The sequence below is a fragment of the Sabethes cyaneus genome, chromosome 2 (genome assembly GCF_943734655.1).
Source record: "Sabethes cyaneus chromosome 2, idSabCyanKW18_F2, whole genome shotgun sequence".
NCBI classification, from domain to species: Eukaryota; Metazoa; Arthropoda; class Insecta; order Diptera; family Culicidae; genus Sabethes; species Sabethes cyaneus.
In genome coordinates, this window is record NC_071354.1 from 104,490,571 (window position 1) to 104,510,022 (window position 19,452).

Genomic DNA, 19,452 nt, shown 5'->3' on the forward strand with positions numbered 1-19,452 from the left:
AGATAAAAATGTTAAATAATGCAACACATCTGTTTTAATGTTCAACTAGTCTTATTATTAAAACTTCAACAAAATTAAATTGTCAACAAGTAACAAAAATGAACAGTCTGAACGGTAAAACATTCAGTAATTAAACTAACGGTAGTTAGCGTTTACAAAAACTAAGTTAAAAACTTTTTCTAAGTTAGATGCGGTCATTTGACTGCGTTTTTCTGTTAATATTTGCCGTTTTGGAAAATATGCGTTCGCATGGCACCGATGTCGCAGGAATGTGCAACCTTTTTAGCATAATTTGATGCAAACCAGGATAAATAGTTTTCCTCTCCTCCCATCATACTAGGGGATCTCCGGTTCTTGTCAGGAGCGGCTCGGCTAGAAATTTGTCTAACTCGATGATTGCTGCAACATTCGGATCTTTGTTAGCTTGGAACTTTTCGACGGTTTTATCAAACTCCTGCCAAATCGAGTCACTGGCAGTTACTTCCACTGCTTTAGCTCCTCCAGCACATGTATCCGTCCCAGATGTCACGTTGAACGATCGCAACTACGAGAAAAAATAGAATTAACAATTGTATAACTTACTTACTTACTTATGTGTCCATGTCCGCCGGTCCGGCAGAACAAAGGGATGACCTGTCGCCAGGACAGGTTCTCGTCTACAGCCCGGATGTCGTTGGCTAAGCTCCGTCTCCATGAGCCCCTGGGTCTGCCTCTTCTACGCTGTCCTTGTGGATTCCAGTCGAGTGCTGCTCTGCAAACCTCGTTCGCTCCTTTCCTCAAGGTGTGTCCCATCCACTTCCACCTACGCTCACGAATTTCTATGGCTATCGGCCGTTGATGACACCGACGATGGAGTTCCTCATTGGATATCCAATTATCAGGCCACCAGGCACGAATAATATATCGCAGGCACCGGTTAATGAATACCTGCAGTTTTTGCGTTGTCTCCGCTGAGACGCACCACGTTTTGCAGGCATACAGCAGTATGGATTTAACGTTTGAATTAAAGATTCGGGTTTTCGTACGTAGAGTGGTCTGGTTTGAGCGCCAAATATTTCGCAGACCTGCAAAGGCACCCCTGGCCTTCCTGATCCGTGTGGCTATATCAGTCTTGGTACCACCATCGGGCGTTATTTGGCTTCCAAGATATTGAAAGACGGCTACCTGCTCAACTTGTTGTCCCGCTACTGTAAAGTTGGTGGAATTGTCAGTGTTCACTACCATAGACTTAGTTTTCGCTACATTGACTGTGAGACCTGCTGCCTGGGAGCTCTCGGAGAGGTCGTCTAACTTGCTCTGCATATCGTTTCGGCGTTGTGCGAACAAGACAATGTCGTCGGCTAGGTCGAGGTCATTTAGCTGCTCCATCGTTAGAGGATTCCAAGGCAATCCTCGATTTGGTCTACTGTCAATTGCTCCAACTAATATCTCATCCATAACGATGAGAAACAGAAGCGGTGATAAAATGCAGCCCTGTCTCACGCCAGCAGTAACCCTTATGGGGTCGGACAAGACGCCGTCGTGCAAAACCTTGCACGAGAACGCCTCGTACTGAGCCTCGATGAGATGGACTAGCTTATCTGGAACTCCTCTACGCCTAAGTGCGCCCCAGATGTTTTCGTGATTGAGTCGGTCGAACGCCTTTTCGAAGTCAACGATCCCCAGCAGAAGAGAGTACTGGAATTCGTTGATCTGCTCCAATATAATGCGGAGCGTTGTGATATGGTCTACACATGATCGGCCAGCACGGAATCCAGCTTGCTGCCGCCGGAGAGTAGCGTCGATCTTCTCCTAGATCCGGTTGAGGATTACCTTACAGAGTACTTTGAGAGTAATACAGAGCAACGTGATGCCACGCCAGTTACCGCATTCCGTTAGGTCTCCTTTCTTAGGGACTTTGACCAATATGCCCTGCATCCAGTCCACCGGAAAAGTTGCGGTTTCCCAAATATTGCTGAAAAGCTGATGCATCATCTGGGCTGACAAAGATGGGTCAGCCTTGAGCATTTCGGCTGAAATACGATCTATCCCTGGCGCTCTATTGGATTTCATACTCTTGATGGCTGCTACAATTTCATCCAGCGATGGCGCCTCCGAGTTCACGCGATTTATTCGACGAACTGTAGGCGTCGTACGCTGCTGGTTTTGTTGGTCTCTGACATTTGAAACTCGGAAGAGTTGTTCAAAATGTTCAGTCCATCGCTTAAGCTGTTCTGTACGGTCAGTCAATAGCTGACCAGCTCTGTCCTTTAGCGGCATCTTTGTATCCTCATCCTGGCACCACTAAGGCGGCGAGAAATATCGTACAACAAACGGATATCACCATTGGCGGCGGCGGTTTCTCCTTGTTCGGCTAGGGAGTTAGTCCAGGCTCTCTTGTCTCTCCGCTCGTCGATCTTCCTCCAAGTTTCATCCGAAATCCACTCCCTCCGCCCACTGCGCGCTTTGCCGAGGGTTTCATCACTGGTCGTGATGAAGGCGTTCTTGATGCCGGTCCATTGCTCTTCGACGGTTCCACCAGATGGCAACTCCGAGGCTCGAGATTCAAGTTGTTCAACAAAGGCCCGTTTCACCTCAGGATTCTCCAATCGGCGGACGTCGTAGCGGCACCCAACTTTCTCCTCCCGTCGTTGGATACGTGCGACGCGCAGACGTATCTCAGCGATAACAAGATGATGGTCGGATGCAATGTCAGCGCTGCGTTTGTTGCGTACATCAAGAAGGCTCCTTCTCCATTTCCGGCTGATGCAGATGTGATCGATTTGGTTTTCTGTTCGGCCGTCGTGGGAAACCCACGTGACTTTATGTACTGGTCTATGGGGGAAGAGCGATCCACCAATGACCATGTCGTTATTACCACAGAATTCTGTAAACAGCTCCCCGTTTTCGCTCATCTCTCCTAGGCCATGGCGTCCCATGACGCGTTCAAGGTCCGCGTTGTTTGAGCCAATCTTCGCGTTGAAGTCGCCCATGTGAATTTGGATGTCCCCCTTCGGGATTTTCTCAACCACGCTGTTCAGCTGGCTGTAAAAGCTCTCTTTCTCCTGCAGGTCGGCAGCATCTGTTGGCGCATAGCACTGGATTGCCGTAAGGTTCCTAACCCGTGTTCTAAATCTGGCAACGATTATTCGCTCATTTATTGGTTCCCACTTCATCTGGGCCGCATGTGCCCCTGGGCTCAGTAGGAATCCAACTCCTCTTTCTCGAGTAGCATTTTCACCTCGTATGCCAGAGTAGAGCAAGACTTGCCCGGATGATGTCCTGTGTTCGCCAGTACCCGGCCAGCGGACCTCGCTCAGCCCCAGGATTTCAAGCTTCAGGCGGCTAGCTTCCCTTGCAAGTTGAGCCAGCTTGCCCTGCTGGGCAAGGGTCAGTATATTCCATGTTCCGATTCGTGTCCGTTTTTTCATGCTAAAGGTCGTTGCCAATAATCCGGAGAGATTTCTTCTTTCATTTTCATTAACTTTTTGTGTGTTCTGGTACAGTAGGCTGTTAACCTATGGTCCTTATCCCGCTGATGGGGCTGCCATCTTAATGTGGGCGGGAGCCACTGTGCCCCCTTTCCTGTTAGCATACGACAACCGAAGTTGCGTACCCCAGCCGGCACCTCGTGGAGGTAGGAATAGGAGTTAATGAACAGAGGTTATGGAATGCACATGTTCACCCTTTGCCAGCCAACAATAGAGGTTTTCCGTCAGATCATACCCCTCCTTTTCTTATTTTTTCTCAAAAGTACTCCCAATACGAGTGACAATGGTGCAAAAATATATTTTTTTCGTTGACTCTAGAATTTACTACGATTTTTTAAACAATGCAAATTGCAAGAATGTTGAGTTTCTTTTCACCAAATCACGAATGTTGAGTTTTAAAAAATTCGTTTCGGCTGCACTGTTTATCAAAATTTTCAGATTTTCTGGCAGCATTGCATAACAGTTTTTGACATATGTGTATCAGCGGTAGAGTGAAAAGGATAAAACGAATGAAAAGCTAATGATTACCTTCTTTTTCATTTCGTTTGTTGCTTGCCACAAGAGTAAAGAGTGGCACAAATGGTTTCGAAGTGGTGAAAATAGAGGACACTGGTACAAAAAGGCATGTAAGACATCCGAGAAGTGACCGGTTGAAATATACGTATTTTAGTATTTCATTTTTACAGTAGTTAGAGGCTTTAATAAAGAAAGTTTTATATGGGTATCATTTCTAAGAGTCAAAACCGAACATTTAGTGAAAAAAAAATTTTTGACGGAAAACCTCTATTGTATAAGCGTTGATAAATATACCTCATACTTTGCTCACTATTGATTGATAGACCGATAGATATCTAGCTTCGTCAGCAAAGCCCTGTTTTTTAAAACGCGGGTCTAATAGAATAGACTGAGCTACTAACTCATTGGTCTCACGAGCTCCAAACCGTTTAGCAAGTCCATCAATTAAATTTTCGCCTAGACGGATAACATTCGCAGGGACGTCTTTGCTTAATAGTGACTGTCGCACGTAGCGTACCATCAGTCGCGAAAGGACAGCGGTTTTCGACAACGTGATATTATCTTCGGCGGATATTTCGGTCGTCACGTCGTAGAATGGTTTTAGTACCTTTACAGCATGTTCCATCGTGACCCAGTCTGCAGCATCAATCACTATCTCACTAGAGCCCAAAAGTGCTATAGCGGAGATTAGTGCGTCTTTGGTCTTTAAAAGCCTTTCCAGCATGTCGTAGGTGGAGTTCCACCTTGTTGGAACTTCCTGGACCAACTTCAGTTGTTTCATTCCCATTTTTGTCTGCATGTCATGAAGCTTTGCTAAGGAACTACTGCTGGTTTTGAAAAAGCTGACTGTTGCTTTTGCTTTATCCACCACATTTTTTACAGTAGAACGGATTGCATCCTGCACAATTAAATTCAGCGTATGTGCAAAGCACCCCAGATGCCGGATTTTCAAAATTGTAGCAGTATCCTTCATGTTGGCAGCGTTATCAGTAACTATCGCAGTGACTTTATATCGGATCGAAAAACGTATCAGAACCACTTCGATCCAACCGGCAATGTTTTCTGCGGTGTGACGCTGGTGAAAAGAGGAACATTCTAGCAGCACAGCCTGTAAAACTCCACGTTTGTCTATATAATGAGCCGTGAGAGCATAAAAGCCCTCGTTCTTTATGCTCGTCCACCCGTCACTCGTGATACAAACCGCCTGTGCCTCCAGCATCTTTACCTTGACCTCGCTTAACAAGTTTTCATATACAGCAGGAAGAATATTGCACGTGAGGGTCTTACGGCTAGGTAGCTTATATGAACTGTTCAACATTAAAACAAACTTCTGGAACTCTGCAACCTCTACTATCGAAAAACTATGATATTCTCTGCAAATAGTTTTTAAAAGCTGTTCATCGATTTGTTTTGCCTTTCTCAAAAACATAGGCTTATTATTTTCAAAGAAATGTGTCATAAGTCCTTGAGGTAGAGTTGATGCAGCGTTACGTGGGTTCACACGAGTTTTGTTAGCACTTACAGTTTCAACTCTAGTAACATTTGTTCGACTGGTAGTGAAGTAATCAGTCACTAGATTCCCAGATTTTTCATGTACTGGTGCATCACAGTCGCTGCGCTGACCCGTTTCTGTTGGCTCGACGGGTTCTTCAATAATTTCTACAGCTTCAATTGTAGACCTGCTGGTAGAAGTTTGGTTTCTTTCCAAAGGAACTGTGGGATGAACCCTACACAAATGGAAACCTTACATCCGGTAGATCCTCCTGATGTGGCCAATATTTTTTTACAATAATTACATTTTCCTCCTATTTTGCCAGAGTTCGCGGTATTTTCAACACGTTCGAAGTGGTACCATATAGCAGACATGATAAACTGAAAAGTTGTGCACCTGCACACAAACTTAAGTTTTACTGTATATTTGTTATTTAAGGAACATGAAATCAAAGCAATACATGGATACACAAAAGAAAAAATGACTTATAACCACTGTGAAAAAGTGGTTAAATTAAAAATAATATATCCGCCAAGTATATATTGTTTTATAATCTTTCTTATACAGGTAAATGTAAGCCACAATAGATATTATATTAATGGATTGATAAATTGTTACTCATACGTAGCACTAATAATTTGATCAATCATTAGGTGATATTTAAACTGAAATTAGCAGCTAAAGCTAAAATGACCAACTGTTGTGTGTGAGCCACGATTGTGGACTTAACTTGCTTTATAGTGAGTATTTTTGGGAAGTCCCAAAGAAAGTAAACAAGCGAGAACAAGAATGTCTTGCAATTTTACATCCAAAAGATATACATGGAACATATCTTCGATGAAGGCCATCCGTAAACCCCTGAAATCAGCCATCGCTTTCGCCCATATACCTCGGAAATTGATTGCTGCGGGTTCTCGATGTATATAAACTACAGTTATTCTCATTCAATAGGTCAATAATTGTTAAGAAGTTTGGAGTACCCCTCGTCGTTATTTCTATTTTCTGAAGATATTCCTTTCTATATTTCTTGTTACCAACATTGTCATAAGAGAATAAAGGTTTGCATTATGCACAACAGACGCGTGATTCATTTTCTCCCGAGAAATATTCTGATTCTCAAAGTTTATTAGACATTTTTGGTCCAAATTTCGAGTCGGATAGTGCGAAATTGTAGATCTCGAGTGACAAAGTGGCTGTTCAGAGGAAACCACTTAATTTCGCCAGTGAAACCCGAGTTTTGTGTATAACAGACGCGGTTTGTCTCTAGACATAACCTCAACACCGTATCGTTCTTCTTTGGGACTACGGTGAAAACGATGCGTCGTTTTCCGAGAAAGTGAACTTTGTGCATATAGAAGCGTCGACTTTCGAGTAAGCCGACCGAAACGGATAGTTTGCAACCCAGTCGGAACACTGGTAGTGTAGACATTCAGAACCATCACAAAATGGACGACGAACAAGCAGAATCGTTTGAAGGAAAGAGTGCTAAGGTTGTTCATTCGCCGGTTTCGGCACAGAAAAAGAAAAAGGAGCAGAAAAAGCAACTACAAGTTAGTGAGCAGAGAATGAATGCGTTCGATTTCAGACGGAGAGCTGTTACATCGAAGCTGCAACGAATACGAGAAACACTTGAGCGTGGAGATGCAATCACCGTTCATCATTTGGAGACTTTTTTGCGACGGATTGATTCATGTTATGACGAGTACAACATTATCCAGAACGAGGTTTACACAGAGCTTCCTGATCAACGCGCCGAGCAAGAGAGTCACTTTATTGCCTTTGAATCGTTTTACGAAGAGCTGCGAGTATCGATTTGTGCCACTTTGGAAAATGTTCGCGCACGTCAAATAACCGTTGCACCGAAAATAGCTATACCCGAGAATGGAGAACAAATACAGCCGTTGATCGTCAATCAACCAGTGGGATTGCCAAATGTACCATTGCCATCCTTTGATGGTACCTATGAAAGGTGGTTTCGGTTCAAACAGTTGTTTTTAGATCTGATGCAGAAACATCATCATTTGTCAGATGCAACTAAATTACACTATCTAACCCAGTCACTCAAAGGAAAGGCGGAAAATATCTTCAGTGAACAAATCTTGAACGAAAACAATTTTCAAGCGGCTTGGAGATTATTGGAAGAGCGATTTGAAAATAAAAGGACAATAATCGACATTCACGTAGGCGGCCTCCTTAATCTGCGAAAAATACATAGAGAGAGTGCATCGGAGCTTCGGCAATTAGTAGAAGAGTGCAGTCGACATGTCGATGCTCTAGAGTTCCATGATCAGCCGATGCAAGGCATGTCAGAGCAGCTGGTGATATCACTTCTTACATCCAAGTTAGATAAATCGACAATAGGCCATTGGGAAGACACGATTAAACCAAAGCAACTTCCAAACTACAAGCAAACAATAGAGTTTTTGCAAAATCGGTGCTTTGTGTTGGAACGTTGCGAAGCCAATAATGCGAGCAGGCAGAGTGACATGAATAAGCAAAAGGGACCTCTCTCAATCTCTCGCACACCTATTGTCAAGGTTCATGCTGCGCTGCAAACAACTGAACAAGTGTGTGTTATTTGTGGTGAATCCCATAACGTAAATAAGTGCAACGTTTTCCAACAAATGACAGTATTAGAAAAAACGGCAGCTGTGAAAGATAAGCAGCTTTGTTTTAACTGCTTGAGACGCGGACACCGAGTAGGACAATGCAAGGCACGACGCTGCATGATTGCTGGGTGCGGAAAAAAGCATCATACGCAGTTACATTATGAAAGGCAAACAGTAGGGGAAACAACTTATTCTGAAAGCAGCGAAACAGCGCAGAAAGTGGAAGCAAATAATCAGCTCTCTTCATCGAATTTAACTACCCCTCCTACCGCCACCGTATTGATGTCCCGTGATGTTGGAAACAAACAAGTGATTTTGTCGACAGCTATAGTAAATGCAAAGAATATACATGGAGCATATTACCCTTGCCGAGTATTGCTAGATTCAGGCTCTCAATCTAATTTTCTCTCTGAGCATATGGCAAATATTCTCCAGCTGAAGCGCAAAGCCGTTCGAGTTCCCGTTATTGGCATCAATAATGAAAAGCTTGTCGCTACACAGCAAACGATAGCAGAAATCACATCGAATTACGAAAAATCATCTTGGATCGGCGAATTTCTAATTGTTCCGCAAGTTACTGGCATTCTTCCACAGCAGAAAATCGATACTCATCAGTGGAACGTTCCTCGTGAAATAAATTTAGCGGATCCCAAATTCAACATACCAGCAAAGGTGGATATGCTGGTCGGTGCTGAACTGTTTTTTGGATTGCTGACTACTGAACGTCTGCAGTTAGAGAGTGACCAGCCTATGTTATGGAAATCCAAGTTAGGCTGGATTGTATGCGGATCATATCGAAGTTTTCCACGAACAGTGTTAGTATCAGCAGTTTCTAGTAACCTACACGAAGCTGAGGATAACTTGGAAGTTATAGTACAACGTTTCTGGCAGTTAGAGGACATTCCAGATGTGCCAATAGTTAACATCGAAAATCAACAGTGCATACAACATTTCGCTACAACTCATCGCAGAGAAAATGGTCGCTTCGTAGTACGGCTACCGTTTCGTGACAGTGTGTTACAGCTTGGTAATTCGAGACGTTTAGCAGAGAGACGGTTTCTACAATTGGAGAGAAGATTAAATCAGCACCCAGCATTAAAATCGCAATACGCTGCATTCATTGATGAATATCAGGTATTAGGACATTGTCGCGCAGTTACGAAAGATGATGGTGGGTTTTATTTGCCACACCATGCAATTTTGAAGCCATCAAGTTCGACTACGAAACTACGTGTTGTATTTGACGCTTCGGCACGCTCTGACACAAACCTGTCGTTAAATGATGTTCTCATTCCTGGGCCAACTGTGCAAGACAGCTTGATGGCGATTGTTCTGCGATTCAGGAAGTACAGGTATGTCTTCACAGCCGATATTATTCAGATGTTTAGGCAGATACGGGTTGATGATCGTGATACACCGTATCAAAAAATCCTTTGGAGGAAAAACGTAAATGACGAATTACACACCCTGGAGTTAACAACAGTGACATATGGCACGTCATGTGCTCCGTTTTGTGCTACTATGTGTTTGAGGCAGTTGGCTGACGATGAAGAGATGAATTTTCCGCTTGCAGCAAATGTCGCTAGGAATGATTTCTATATGGACGATGTACTTTCGGGGGCTGATGAGCTTCAATTAGTATTGGACAGTCAGACACAACTTATCGCATTGCTAAATCGAGGTGGCTTTCAGCTACACAAATGGTGTGCCAACGTACCACAGCTTTTGGAAAAAATACCGGAATCGAAAAGAGAAGTGCAAGCAGCAATCAAAGAGCATGACTCTAATGGTGTCATTAAAACTTTGGGTATTTTGTGGGAGCCGCGTAATGATATATTCTTGTTTGATATTAGAGTAAGCGACGACAGTGTAGATTATTATACTAAACGAATCGTGCTTTCAGATGTAGCCAAAATTTTCGATCCACTCGGGTTCTTAGGACCAGTTATTATAGTGGCCAAACTTTTTATTCAAGAGCTTTGGGCCAGCGGTGTAAACTGGGATGATCGATTGACAGCTGAACAAGAAAGGCGTTGGCGTAGTTTCAAGCACGGTTTACAAAATATTAACGATCTGAAAATTCCAAGGCATGCGATCGCCGAAGATTCGTCGTACCTTGAAATACATGGATTCTCAGATGCCAGTAAAAAGGCGTATGGCGCATGCGTGTATTTACGGAGTGTTAAACAAGACGGTACAGCAGCAATGCATTTGTTAAGTAGTAAGACACGGGTAGCTCCTTTACCGAAGAAGCAGCAGGGCAAGCGTAGCAGTCAACCGTTTACCATTCCCAAAGCTGAACTTTGTGCTGCAAATTTGTTGGCAAGATTGGCGACGTCTGTCATCGAATCCATGCGATTAAAGCTGAAGGAAGTAGTATTATGGTGTGATTCGCAAATTGTCCTGTGCTGGCTTAACAAATCCCCATCTTCCTTGGATGTTTTTGTGGGTAACAAGGTTCGCGAAATACATCAGCTAACGAAAGATTATAATTGGCGTTACGTTAGAACAAACGACAATCCAGCAGACCTTGCATCCCGTGGAATTAGCACACCGGAGTTGGTTGTTTCAGACTTGTGGTGGAGTGGCCCGGAAATATCTCAGATCAGTCACAGCGTCAGTCAACACGATACAGTACGTTTTAGTGATGAAGAACTAGAAATCCAAGACACAGTCTACAGTCATATTTCGTTACAAGAAGAGTCAAATGAGCTGCTAACCAAGTTTAGTGATTTCAGAAAACTACAGCGGGTGTGTGCGTACATATTACGATTTGTCAAAAATTGTCGTGTAAAGGAGAGGGCTGATCGAGCTGTGGGTTTACTGACTGTAGCTGAATTACGTCAGGCAACTCAAAGAATCATAGCGAAAACGCAGCAGGAAGGTTTTGCGAAAGAGTTAGAGATGCTAAAACGAGGCGAAATGAAGAAGAACCAGCTTCTTCCATTGGCTCCCTTCATCGATGGAGATGGTTTGTTACGCGTTGGGGGTCGATTAAGACATGCTAAAATCCCGTTCGGAAAAAGGCACCAGTTGTTGTTACCACGCAGTCACCATGTAACTAAACTTTTGATTACGTCACTTCACAAGGAGCATCTACATGTGGGACAACAAGGTTTGTTAGCAATAGTGCGTCAGCGGTACTGGCCAGTCAGAGCAAAGAGTGTTATACGCCAGGTTATTAAGAATTGCGTTCAATGCTTTCGTATGCGCCCTCCAGAAGTCACTCAGTTCATGGGCGAACTGCCTGCTTGTCGAGTAAACCCTTCTCCAGTTTTTAGCAAGACCGGTGTTGATTATGCGGGGCCCTTCCTCATCCGACAAGGTTTACGTCGTCCTACAAAGGTAAAAACATACGTGGCTCTTTTTATATGTATGAGCACCAAGGCCATACATCTCGAATTAGTTTCGGATCTCACCAGCGAGGCGTTCGTGGCGGCACTACAACGATTTGTGGGTCGGCGAGGTTATCCGGAGCAAATGATGTCAGACAACGCAACGAACTTTCGTGGAGCTCATTCCCAGTTACATGAGCTTTATGAATTGTTCCAGTCTCAGCAAGCAAATGAAACTATCAGCCGTTTTTGTTCTTCAAGGGAAATCTATTGGTCCTTCATACCACCTCGTTCCCCGAATTTTGGGGGGATTTGGGAGGCTGGAATAAAGGCAGCTAAATCTCACCTGAAAATCATTTTATGTAATGCGTTTTTAAGTTACGAGGAAATGAACACTGTATTAGTACAAATCGAAGCCGTGTTAAACTCGAGACCGCTAACTCAACTTTCTACGGATGCAAATGATCTCGGTGCCCTGACTCCCGGGCATTTTTTGGTGGGTCATGAATTGTCAGCAGTTCCAGAGCCAAGTTACAAGGAGTTGAAGGTGTCATCATTGTCCAGGTGGCAATACCTGCAGAAGCTGAAGCAAGACTTTTGGTCTAGATGGTCGGCAGAATACCTTAGCGAATTGCAGCCAAGAAGTAAGTGGTACAAGAACAAATTAATCATCCGTCCTGGAATGTTGGTGGTTCTCAAGGAGGACAACATCGCTCCACAGCAATGGCGTTTGGGCCGTATAACTGAAGTACATGAAGGCGTCGATCAGTTAGTACGGGCGGTGAAGGTGAGAACTGCAAACGGAGAAGTTTGCCGAGGAGTGAGTAAGATTTCTATTTTACCGATCGAAGATAATGAAATCAATTGACAGCCATGTCAACTGGGGGGAGGATGTTAAGAAGTTTGGAGTACCCCTCGTCGTTATTTCTATTTTTTGAAGATATTCCTTTCTATATTTCTTGTTACCAACATTGTCATAAGAGAATAAAGGTTTGCATTATGCACAACAGACGCGTGATTCATTTTCTCCCGAGAAATATTCTGATTCTCAAAGTTTATTAGACAATAATAAAAATGGAAATAAATTTTTCTTGACTCTTTAAAATTATTTCAAACTTAAGTCATCATGGTACAGAACATCTATTCGTAGAACCTACCCAGGTAACCAATAAGCATTTCCAATGCAATTTAAATGCAAGCCAATAAGCATTTAAGTTGCCTTAAATGCTACTGTTCCGGGACGGAACCAAACTTTCTGAAGCAGTCAACTATTTTTGTTAACGACGTTCAAACTGTAATTTATTTTCGTTAGTATACATTTTCTTTAGTTTTACTTACTACTTACAATAAAGTGGTTTCTTCTCCCACTTTAAACTTCCTTTAACTTTTCAACTTTTATTTGCTCTTAATCGATTTGTTTGAAATTGCTTGGTTGCCCAACTTCGGCTCAGCTACCCTAACTTTGGATCTCTATGTATTTCTCCTTCGTTTGGTATCTTGCTGTCGAATCTAAATTCCTATAGCTTTGGAACTTTTTGGCGATAATTTTCCTTTACAGGTTTACACCGTGATTCACCGTTCAGGTCTCGACACAGGATTACGGAACGATTTTGTCCCTCCTACAACCAAGCTCAATACTATTTAATCGAAAAAAAAGGCTTTTTAAATTTCACTTTTAGCAAACTACAGTTTGTTTACTTTTAGTAGCATTTGCGATGGCGATTTTATGCTCACCTTCTGGACCGTATTGCATTACTACTACTACTACATCTACACATACTCCATCTTCTTGTTTATTTACATCTTCTTTCTATCTCTATCTTAACGGCAGCACTCATTTGACGTACCGCAGCGCAGTGTTACCAGATATGCTACTGCGGTGTTGCAACACCCCCGCCCGTAACATCCGGTACTTCCGGAAATCCGGATTTACTGAACCTCTAACACCGCCAAGTTCACCACACCACGTCTTTGAATCTTACGGTCTGCAGTTCTTAAGTCCACCTGTCGTACTCTTCCATCTGATCCCTTGATCACTGCCTCCACGATGCCACGCTTCCAACTCTTCCGGTTTTTACCGTCGACCACGAACACTAGGTCGCCCTCTTTTAGCGGCTTCTGGTCGTCGAACCACTTTGATCGGCTGTTGATGGTCGGCAGGTACTCCTTGATCCATCTAGCCCACATTTTGTCAGCGAGATACTGCGATCGCTGGTAGTCATTTCGCAGTACCTCCGCAAGTTCCGTTGGCCCACCTTCCGTGTTTGTATCGGTACAGGTCACTGTTCCCCTGAGAAAGTGATTTGGGGTCAGCGCCTCCGTTTCTGCCGAATCTTGCGGCAAGTAGGTCAGCGGACGCATATTTATCATTTCGGCCGCTTCCGCAAGGATTGTCGCCAGAATCTCGTCCGTAAGCTTCCTTCCATCATCCAGTGCTCGCATTGCTGTCTTCACCGATCGCACCATGCGTTCCCAGATGCCGCCCATATGCGGCGTTCCAGGAGGATTGAAGTGCCAGGCGGTAGAGGGACTGGCCATACTTTCAGCACATTGTTGATTGATGCTCGCCATCCGAATCATTTCGTTGTTTGCACCCTGGAAACACGTAGCATTGTCGGAATATATATGACTTGGCGCCCCGAACCTGTTACGGAAACGAGTGATGGCCATCCGACAAGACTCCGTCGTCAAACTGTGCACAACTTCCAGGTGCACTGCTCTTACGGCTAAACAAGTGAATACGGCCACCCAACGCTTCTCCTTTCGCCGTCCGACTACTACTTCCACCGGGCCCAGATAATCGATGCCTACGGAGTTGAAAGGCCGTCGATTCGGCGTAACCCGATCAACTGGCAATGGAGACATCCTCGGCGACCTTGGAAGGCATCTATGCACCTTGCACCATATGCATTTGTCAGCTACCTTCTGGATCTCCACACGCAGATTTGGAATTTGAAACCGCTGTCTCATTTCGTTGAAAACCGTCTCGGAGTTTGCGTGCCCGAACTCCTCATGGTAGTGTTGAATCAACCGCTGTGTGATCTCGTGCGATCGCGATAGGATGACTGGGTACTTTTTGTCGAATGGGAGTTCCTCGGAATTCGCTAGCCTCCCGTCCATACGCAACACGCCTTCGTCGTCTATCACTGGTGAACACTTGTAGATGCGGCTATTCTTCTTGACCTTCTCTAACGACTGCCCAGGTTGGCGTTGCAAATTGTTCGTGAGAATGCTCATCTCATCCGGAAAACTGTCCCACTGCACATGACGCCACAGGATTTTTTCTGCCCGCTTGAGTTCATCTTGCTTGAGGGGGGTTTGCACTGTTCCAGTTGATGAACCTGCCGCATCTTTCGCCGCCGCTTTCACTAATATACGATACTGCTTCGTCGTAGCCCGTGTTGTTAAAGTCGACTCGCCACGACGTTTACGCTGGCAATTGTCGATGAAGCGCACTACCGTAGCCGTCACTCGTAGAAGTCTTGTCCACGAAGAGATTGCTTCTACATTCACCACTTCGTGGAACAAAACTGCCCCTCGTACTTCTTCCTCCGTTTCTTCAACGACCGACTCTTTCGATGGCCACGTATCTTCTGGACGGTACAGGAATTCCGGTCCTTTGAACCATACACCATCGCTCTGAAGCGGCGGGCCTTGCCCTCACTTCGTCAGTACGTCCGCTATGTTGAGTTTCGTCGGTATCCATCGCCAATCTGACACCTTAGTGAGCTCTAGGATTTCTCCAACGCGGAATGCTACGAATTGCTTGTAGCGATGTTGGTCGGAGTTGATCCAGCTACAAACCGTGCGAGAATCTGTCCAGAAGACGGTGCGAGAGATGTCGTACGAATGGTTTTCCAAAACCGACTGACTCAGACGGGCCCCGAGAACCGCGCCCATTAACTCTAGACGAGGGATTGATTGCCGCTTTATCGGTGCAACCTTCGCTCGCGACATCATCAGATTGCAATGTACCATGCCCCTCACCACCGCTCGTAGGTACGCCACGCATCCGTACGCATGTTCGCTGGCATCAGTAAAGATGTGCACTTCCAATGACTCGACTTCAGCGCGCTTCGCATCGCCGATGTAGCAACGTGGAATTCGTATGGCTTCCACTTCTGGCAACAGCTCGGTCCACTGCTTCCACAACTCCCAGCACTTGGTATCGATCTCCTGATCCCAATCGCAGCTGGAACGCCACAGGTGTTGGATGATGATTTTGCCGTGGATGGTAAATGGTGACAACAAACCGAGCGGATCGAAGAACCCCATCACGCAGCTTGCTACAATCCGTTTTGTCGGCCTCTTTTCTTCGAACAGGTACGGAAGTAACCCTTCGCGGTGGGTCGTAGAGAATGCGAATTCATCTGTGTTCGGATCCCAGATCACTCCTAGAACTCGCTCCTTCGACGTTTGTTTGTCCTGGTTAAAGTGTACTGGTGCGACTGGTTTCGTCTCTCCTAGACTCTGGAGCACCTCTGGCGAGTTAGACACCCAGTTCCGGATTTCGAAGCCTCCCTTTCGGTGTACCAAACGCACCTCTCGCGCCAGCTTTACTGCTTCTTCGACGGATTCAACGCTGTCGAAATAATCGTCTACGTAGTGCCGTTTAATGATGGCCGCGGCTGCTTCCGGGTATCGACCAGCGAACTCGTCTGCGTTTTTGTTTTTTACGAATTGGGCCGAACATGGGGAACATGTCGACCCAAAGGTTGCTACGTCCATGACGTAAATACTCGGTGGATCGTTTGGATCCTTCCTATAGAGAAACCGTTGCTTTTGTCTGTCCTCGACGCGAATCTTCATCTGGTGGAACATTTCCTTCACATCTCCGCCGAAAGCGAGTCGCCATTCTCGGAAACCACAGAGAACCTTTACCAACGGTACAAGCATGTCTGGCCCTTTCAGCAGCAGCGAGTTCAGCGAAACTCCTAACACAGTGGCTGCGGCATCCCACACCAAGCGTACCTTATCAGGTTTTTTCGGGTTTTGTACAACATTGAGTGGCAGATACCAGACCTCGTCGGGTGAAAATCCGGTCAGCTCTTCCACTGTAGCCAAATGAGCGTACCCCTTCTCCTGATACTCGTCGATTTGCTTACTCACGTTATTCTGCAGCTCCGGGTTCTTCTGTAGTCGCTTTTCCAGTTGCTTCATTCTCTTGACAGCCATGGGATAACTGTCCGGGAATCGGGGTTCATCTGATTTGAACAGTAGGCCGGTTTCGAAACGGTCACCTATTCGTTTGGTTGTCCGCTCGAGGATCTCCCGGGCACGCCTGTCCTCCGATGATTCCTGTGGTATCTCTACCACCGACTGTTCCAGAGCGTAGTGGCTTTTGAGGAGCTCATGTAGGTCCTCGTTCGTTATGGCTTGGTGATGGCCGATGAAATTGCCAGTTCCAACCGTAGTAGAGTGCCGTGGGCCGTATACGGTCCACCCAAGTTTGCAGCGAACCGCAATAGGTTCAACTGGTGCCCCTACCTTGGCTTCTATCGGAGCAAACGAGTGGATATTGTTCAATCCGATTAACAATTCCGGCTGACCGTCGTATGACTCGATTGGCAGGTCCCGCATATGAGGATATTGCGCGGCAAGGTCCTGGACATCCAGTCTTTGATGGGGAAGCATCAATTTTCCAACTGTCCGGACACTGTGCAGTAACAGCTTACCGTTGGTACCGCCACTGACTCCCGACGCCCAAACATTCATTCGCCGAGATTCCCTTTCCTCGCGTGTGACATCGGCCGTCCACCTAATCGTCAGTCGCTCTTGTACGCCAACGACACCTAGTCGGTCGGCTAGCTTCCGCTCCAACAGCGTTACAGAGGCACCCTCGTCAAGGAATGCCAGTACTGTGATCGAGGTTCCACCGCAATGAAGCTGTACCGGTACCATCCGAAACATAGCAGTACAATTAGATCGGATGTGTGCACTCAAGCCGACTGTGTTTCCGACGGGATGCATTAGAGAGTTGTGGTGCTCCCTACAATCTCCGACACTACAGCGAATTTTGAACCTACAGGTACCGCTGTGCTCGTTGAGGCAGACGTGGCACAGTTTATCACGGGTCACTATCTTCAACCGATCCGCGTACGACAGCTTCTTGAAATCGGCACAATGACGAAGACGGTGTCCTGTGTTTTGGCACATTTTGCATGGCTTCAACCTCTTTTGATCGCTGGGACTGGGCGCTGGATTCTCCTCTGCATGGCAGTACAGCGCACCCTTTTCCTTCGGTTTTTTCTTTGCGAATGACGACGACCCGGTTTTGGACTGGTACGCTGGCATGAGATTTACGTCGACATCTGCCTCACAGGCATCTTCGACAATCTCCATAAGGAAATCCGTCAGAGTGCGAAGCGTCGGCTCTCCTTTGGTCTTCCGGTAACGCACCCACTCTCGTTTTTCCCGATCAGGAAGCTTGGCGACCAAAGACTTGATGAGCAACGGGTTGATGAGATGTTGCCGAAGATCCGCGGCTTCTAAGTGTCCGCAAAGTTGTTCCACGGCATTCCCGAAAGGAACGAAACTACGCAGATTATCTGGCTTAGGTGGCTCCAGTTGGTTAACTTTGTCCAGAAGATTCTGTAGTAGTTGTTCCGGACGACCGTAATGGCGACGCAGCTTCTCGATAACTCGCGGAATCGACTCAGGGAGGAGTAGTTGACCGGATACCAATTCGAGAGCTTCGCCTTCGAGGGATTCCTGCAATCTCATTAGGTTCTCGTGGTTCATATAGCCACAGGTCTCGTTTGACGTTTTGTAGGCCGCATAGAAAAGAGGCCATTGCGAAGGTTTGCCCGAGAACTTCGGAAGTTTAAAGGTCAACCCCTTTCTCGCAGCTAGCTGAGCCTTTGTCGGTCCTACCCGCTGTTGACTCACTTCTTTCCCACTTTTCTTCTTTGTCGGTTTGCTCTTCACCGACGGACTGGACACTTCAGACTCTTCGTCCTCCTCTTCATCGTCTTCTTCGCTATCAGCATCTTCCTCGTCCTCGGTTTCACTCTGCTCCCCGTCCTCTTCACTGTCCGCACCGCCTGCACCACCGTTCTCGAATTCTTCGGCAAGCTTCTTTACGTTTGCTTTGGTCAGCTTCAACGACTTGTTTCCTGCACCGGACGATCGTGCTTTACCTTCATCGGCCTTCTTCGGCGTGGATTTCGGCACCTTGCTTGTCGACAACTTCGCCAACTCTTTATCCAGATCCGCCATCTTCTTTTCGAACGCCCTTTGGTTCGCCTTCATTCGATCGATCTGCTCTTGCTTTTTCCGAAGCATTTCCTCCTGGAACACCATCTGCTGTTCTTCTTCTTCGGCGCGCATTTTCAACTCCATCTCCATCTTCTTCTGTTCAAACGCGCGCTGCAACTGTTTCTCCTTCCTCTTTAGCGTTATTTCCGCCTCTAGCTCCTGAAGCTGTTTCTTCTGCTTCTCTTCCAGTGCTTTCACCCTCGCATCTACGAGAGAGGATCCCTTCTTCGATTTGTCCGACTCTTCGGTTGTTTTCCGACTTCGAGACGACTTCTTGGCATCCTTCATCTGCTGGGCTTTCTCCTGACAATCCTTGTTTTGACAGTACCACTTTTTCGGGGCATGCTCTACCTGGATTTCCACACAACGGCAATGGAACCAGAGGAAGCATCCATCGCATCCGATCATCGGCTCGTCGCATGTCGATGGACCGCATATTTCACATGGAGTTTGCGTCAAGTCGACGCTCTTCTCCGTTTCACTTTCGATGTCGGAAGGCATTTCGTGGGGAAGGTCCGAACTTCTCACTGTACACCTCACGTGTCACTTTATTTTTGAGAATGTTCCGGGACGGAACCAAACTTTCTGAAGCAGTCAACTATTTTTGTTAACGACGTTCAAACTGTAATTTATTTTCGTTAGTATACATTTTCTTTAGTTTTACTTACTACTTACAATAAAGTGGTTTCTTCTCCCACTTTAAACTTCCTTTAACTTTTCAACTTTTATTTGCTCTTAATCGATTTGTTTGAAATTGCTTGGTTGCCCAACTT

General features: G+C 45.7%; 2 protein-coding genes across 2 annotated transcripts; both read right to left on the reverse strand.

Moving 5' to 3' along the window:
- Positions 1–331: 331 nt before the first annotated feature.
- On the reverse strand, positions 332–5,205 carry LOC128735802 (zinc finger BED domain-containing protein 4). The gene is made up of 2 exons (XM_053830288.1): positions 4,504–5,205; positions 332–544 (listed from the first exon to the last, which is right to left on the reverse strand). The coding sequence occupies exons 1-2, from the start codon at positions 5,203–5,205 to the stop codon at positions 332–334; spliced, it is 915 nt and encodes a 304-aa protein (XP_053686263.1).
- An 8,146-nt stretch (positions 5,206–13,351) lies between these two features.
- Positions 13,352–19,180, reverse strand: LOC128735803 (uncharacterized). Its single transcript, XM_053830290.1, has 2 exons — positions 15,143–19,180; positions 13,352–15,061 (listed from the first exon to the last, which is right to left on the reverse strand). The coding sequence occupies exons 1-2, from the start codon at positions 19,178–19,180 to the stop codon at positions 13,352–13,354; spliced, it is 5,748 nt and encodes a 1,915-aa protein (XP_053686265.1).
- Positions 19,181–19,452: the final 272 nt, after the last annotated feature.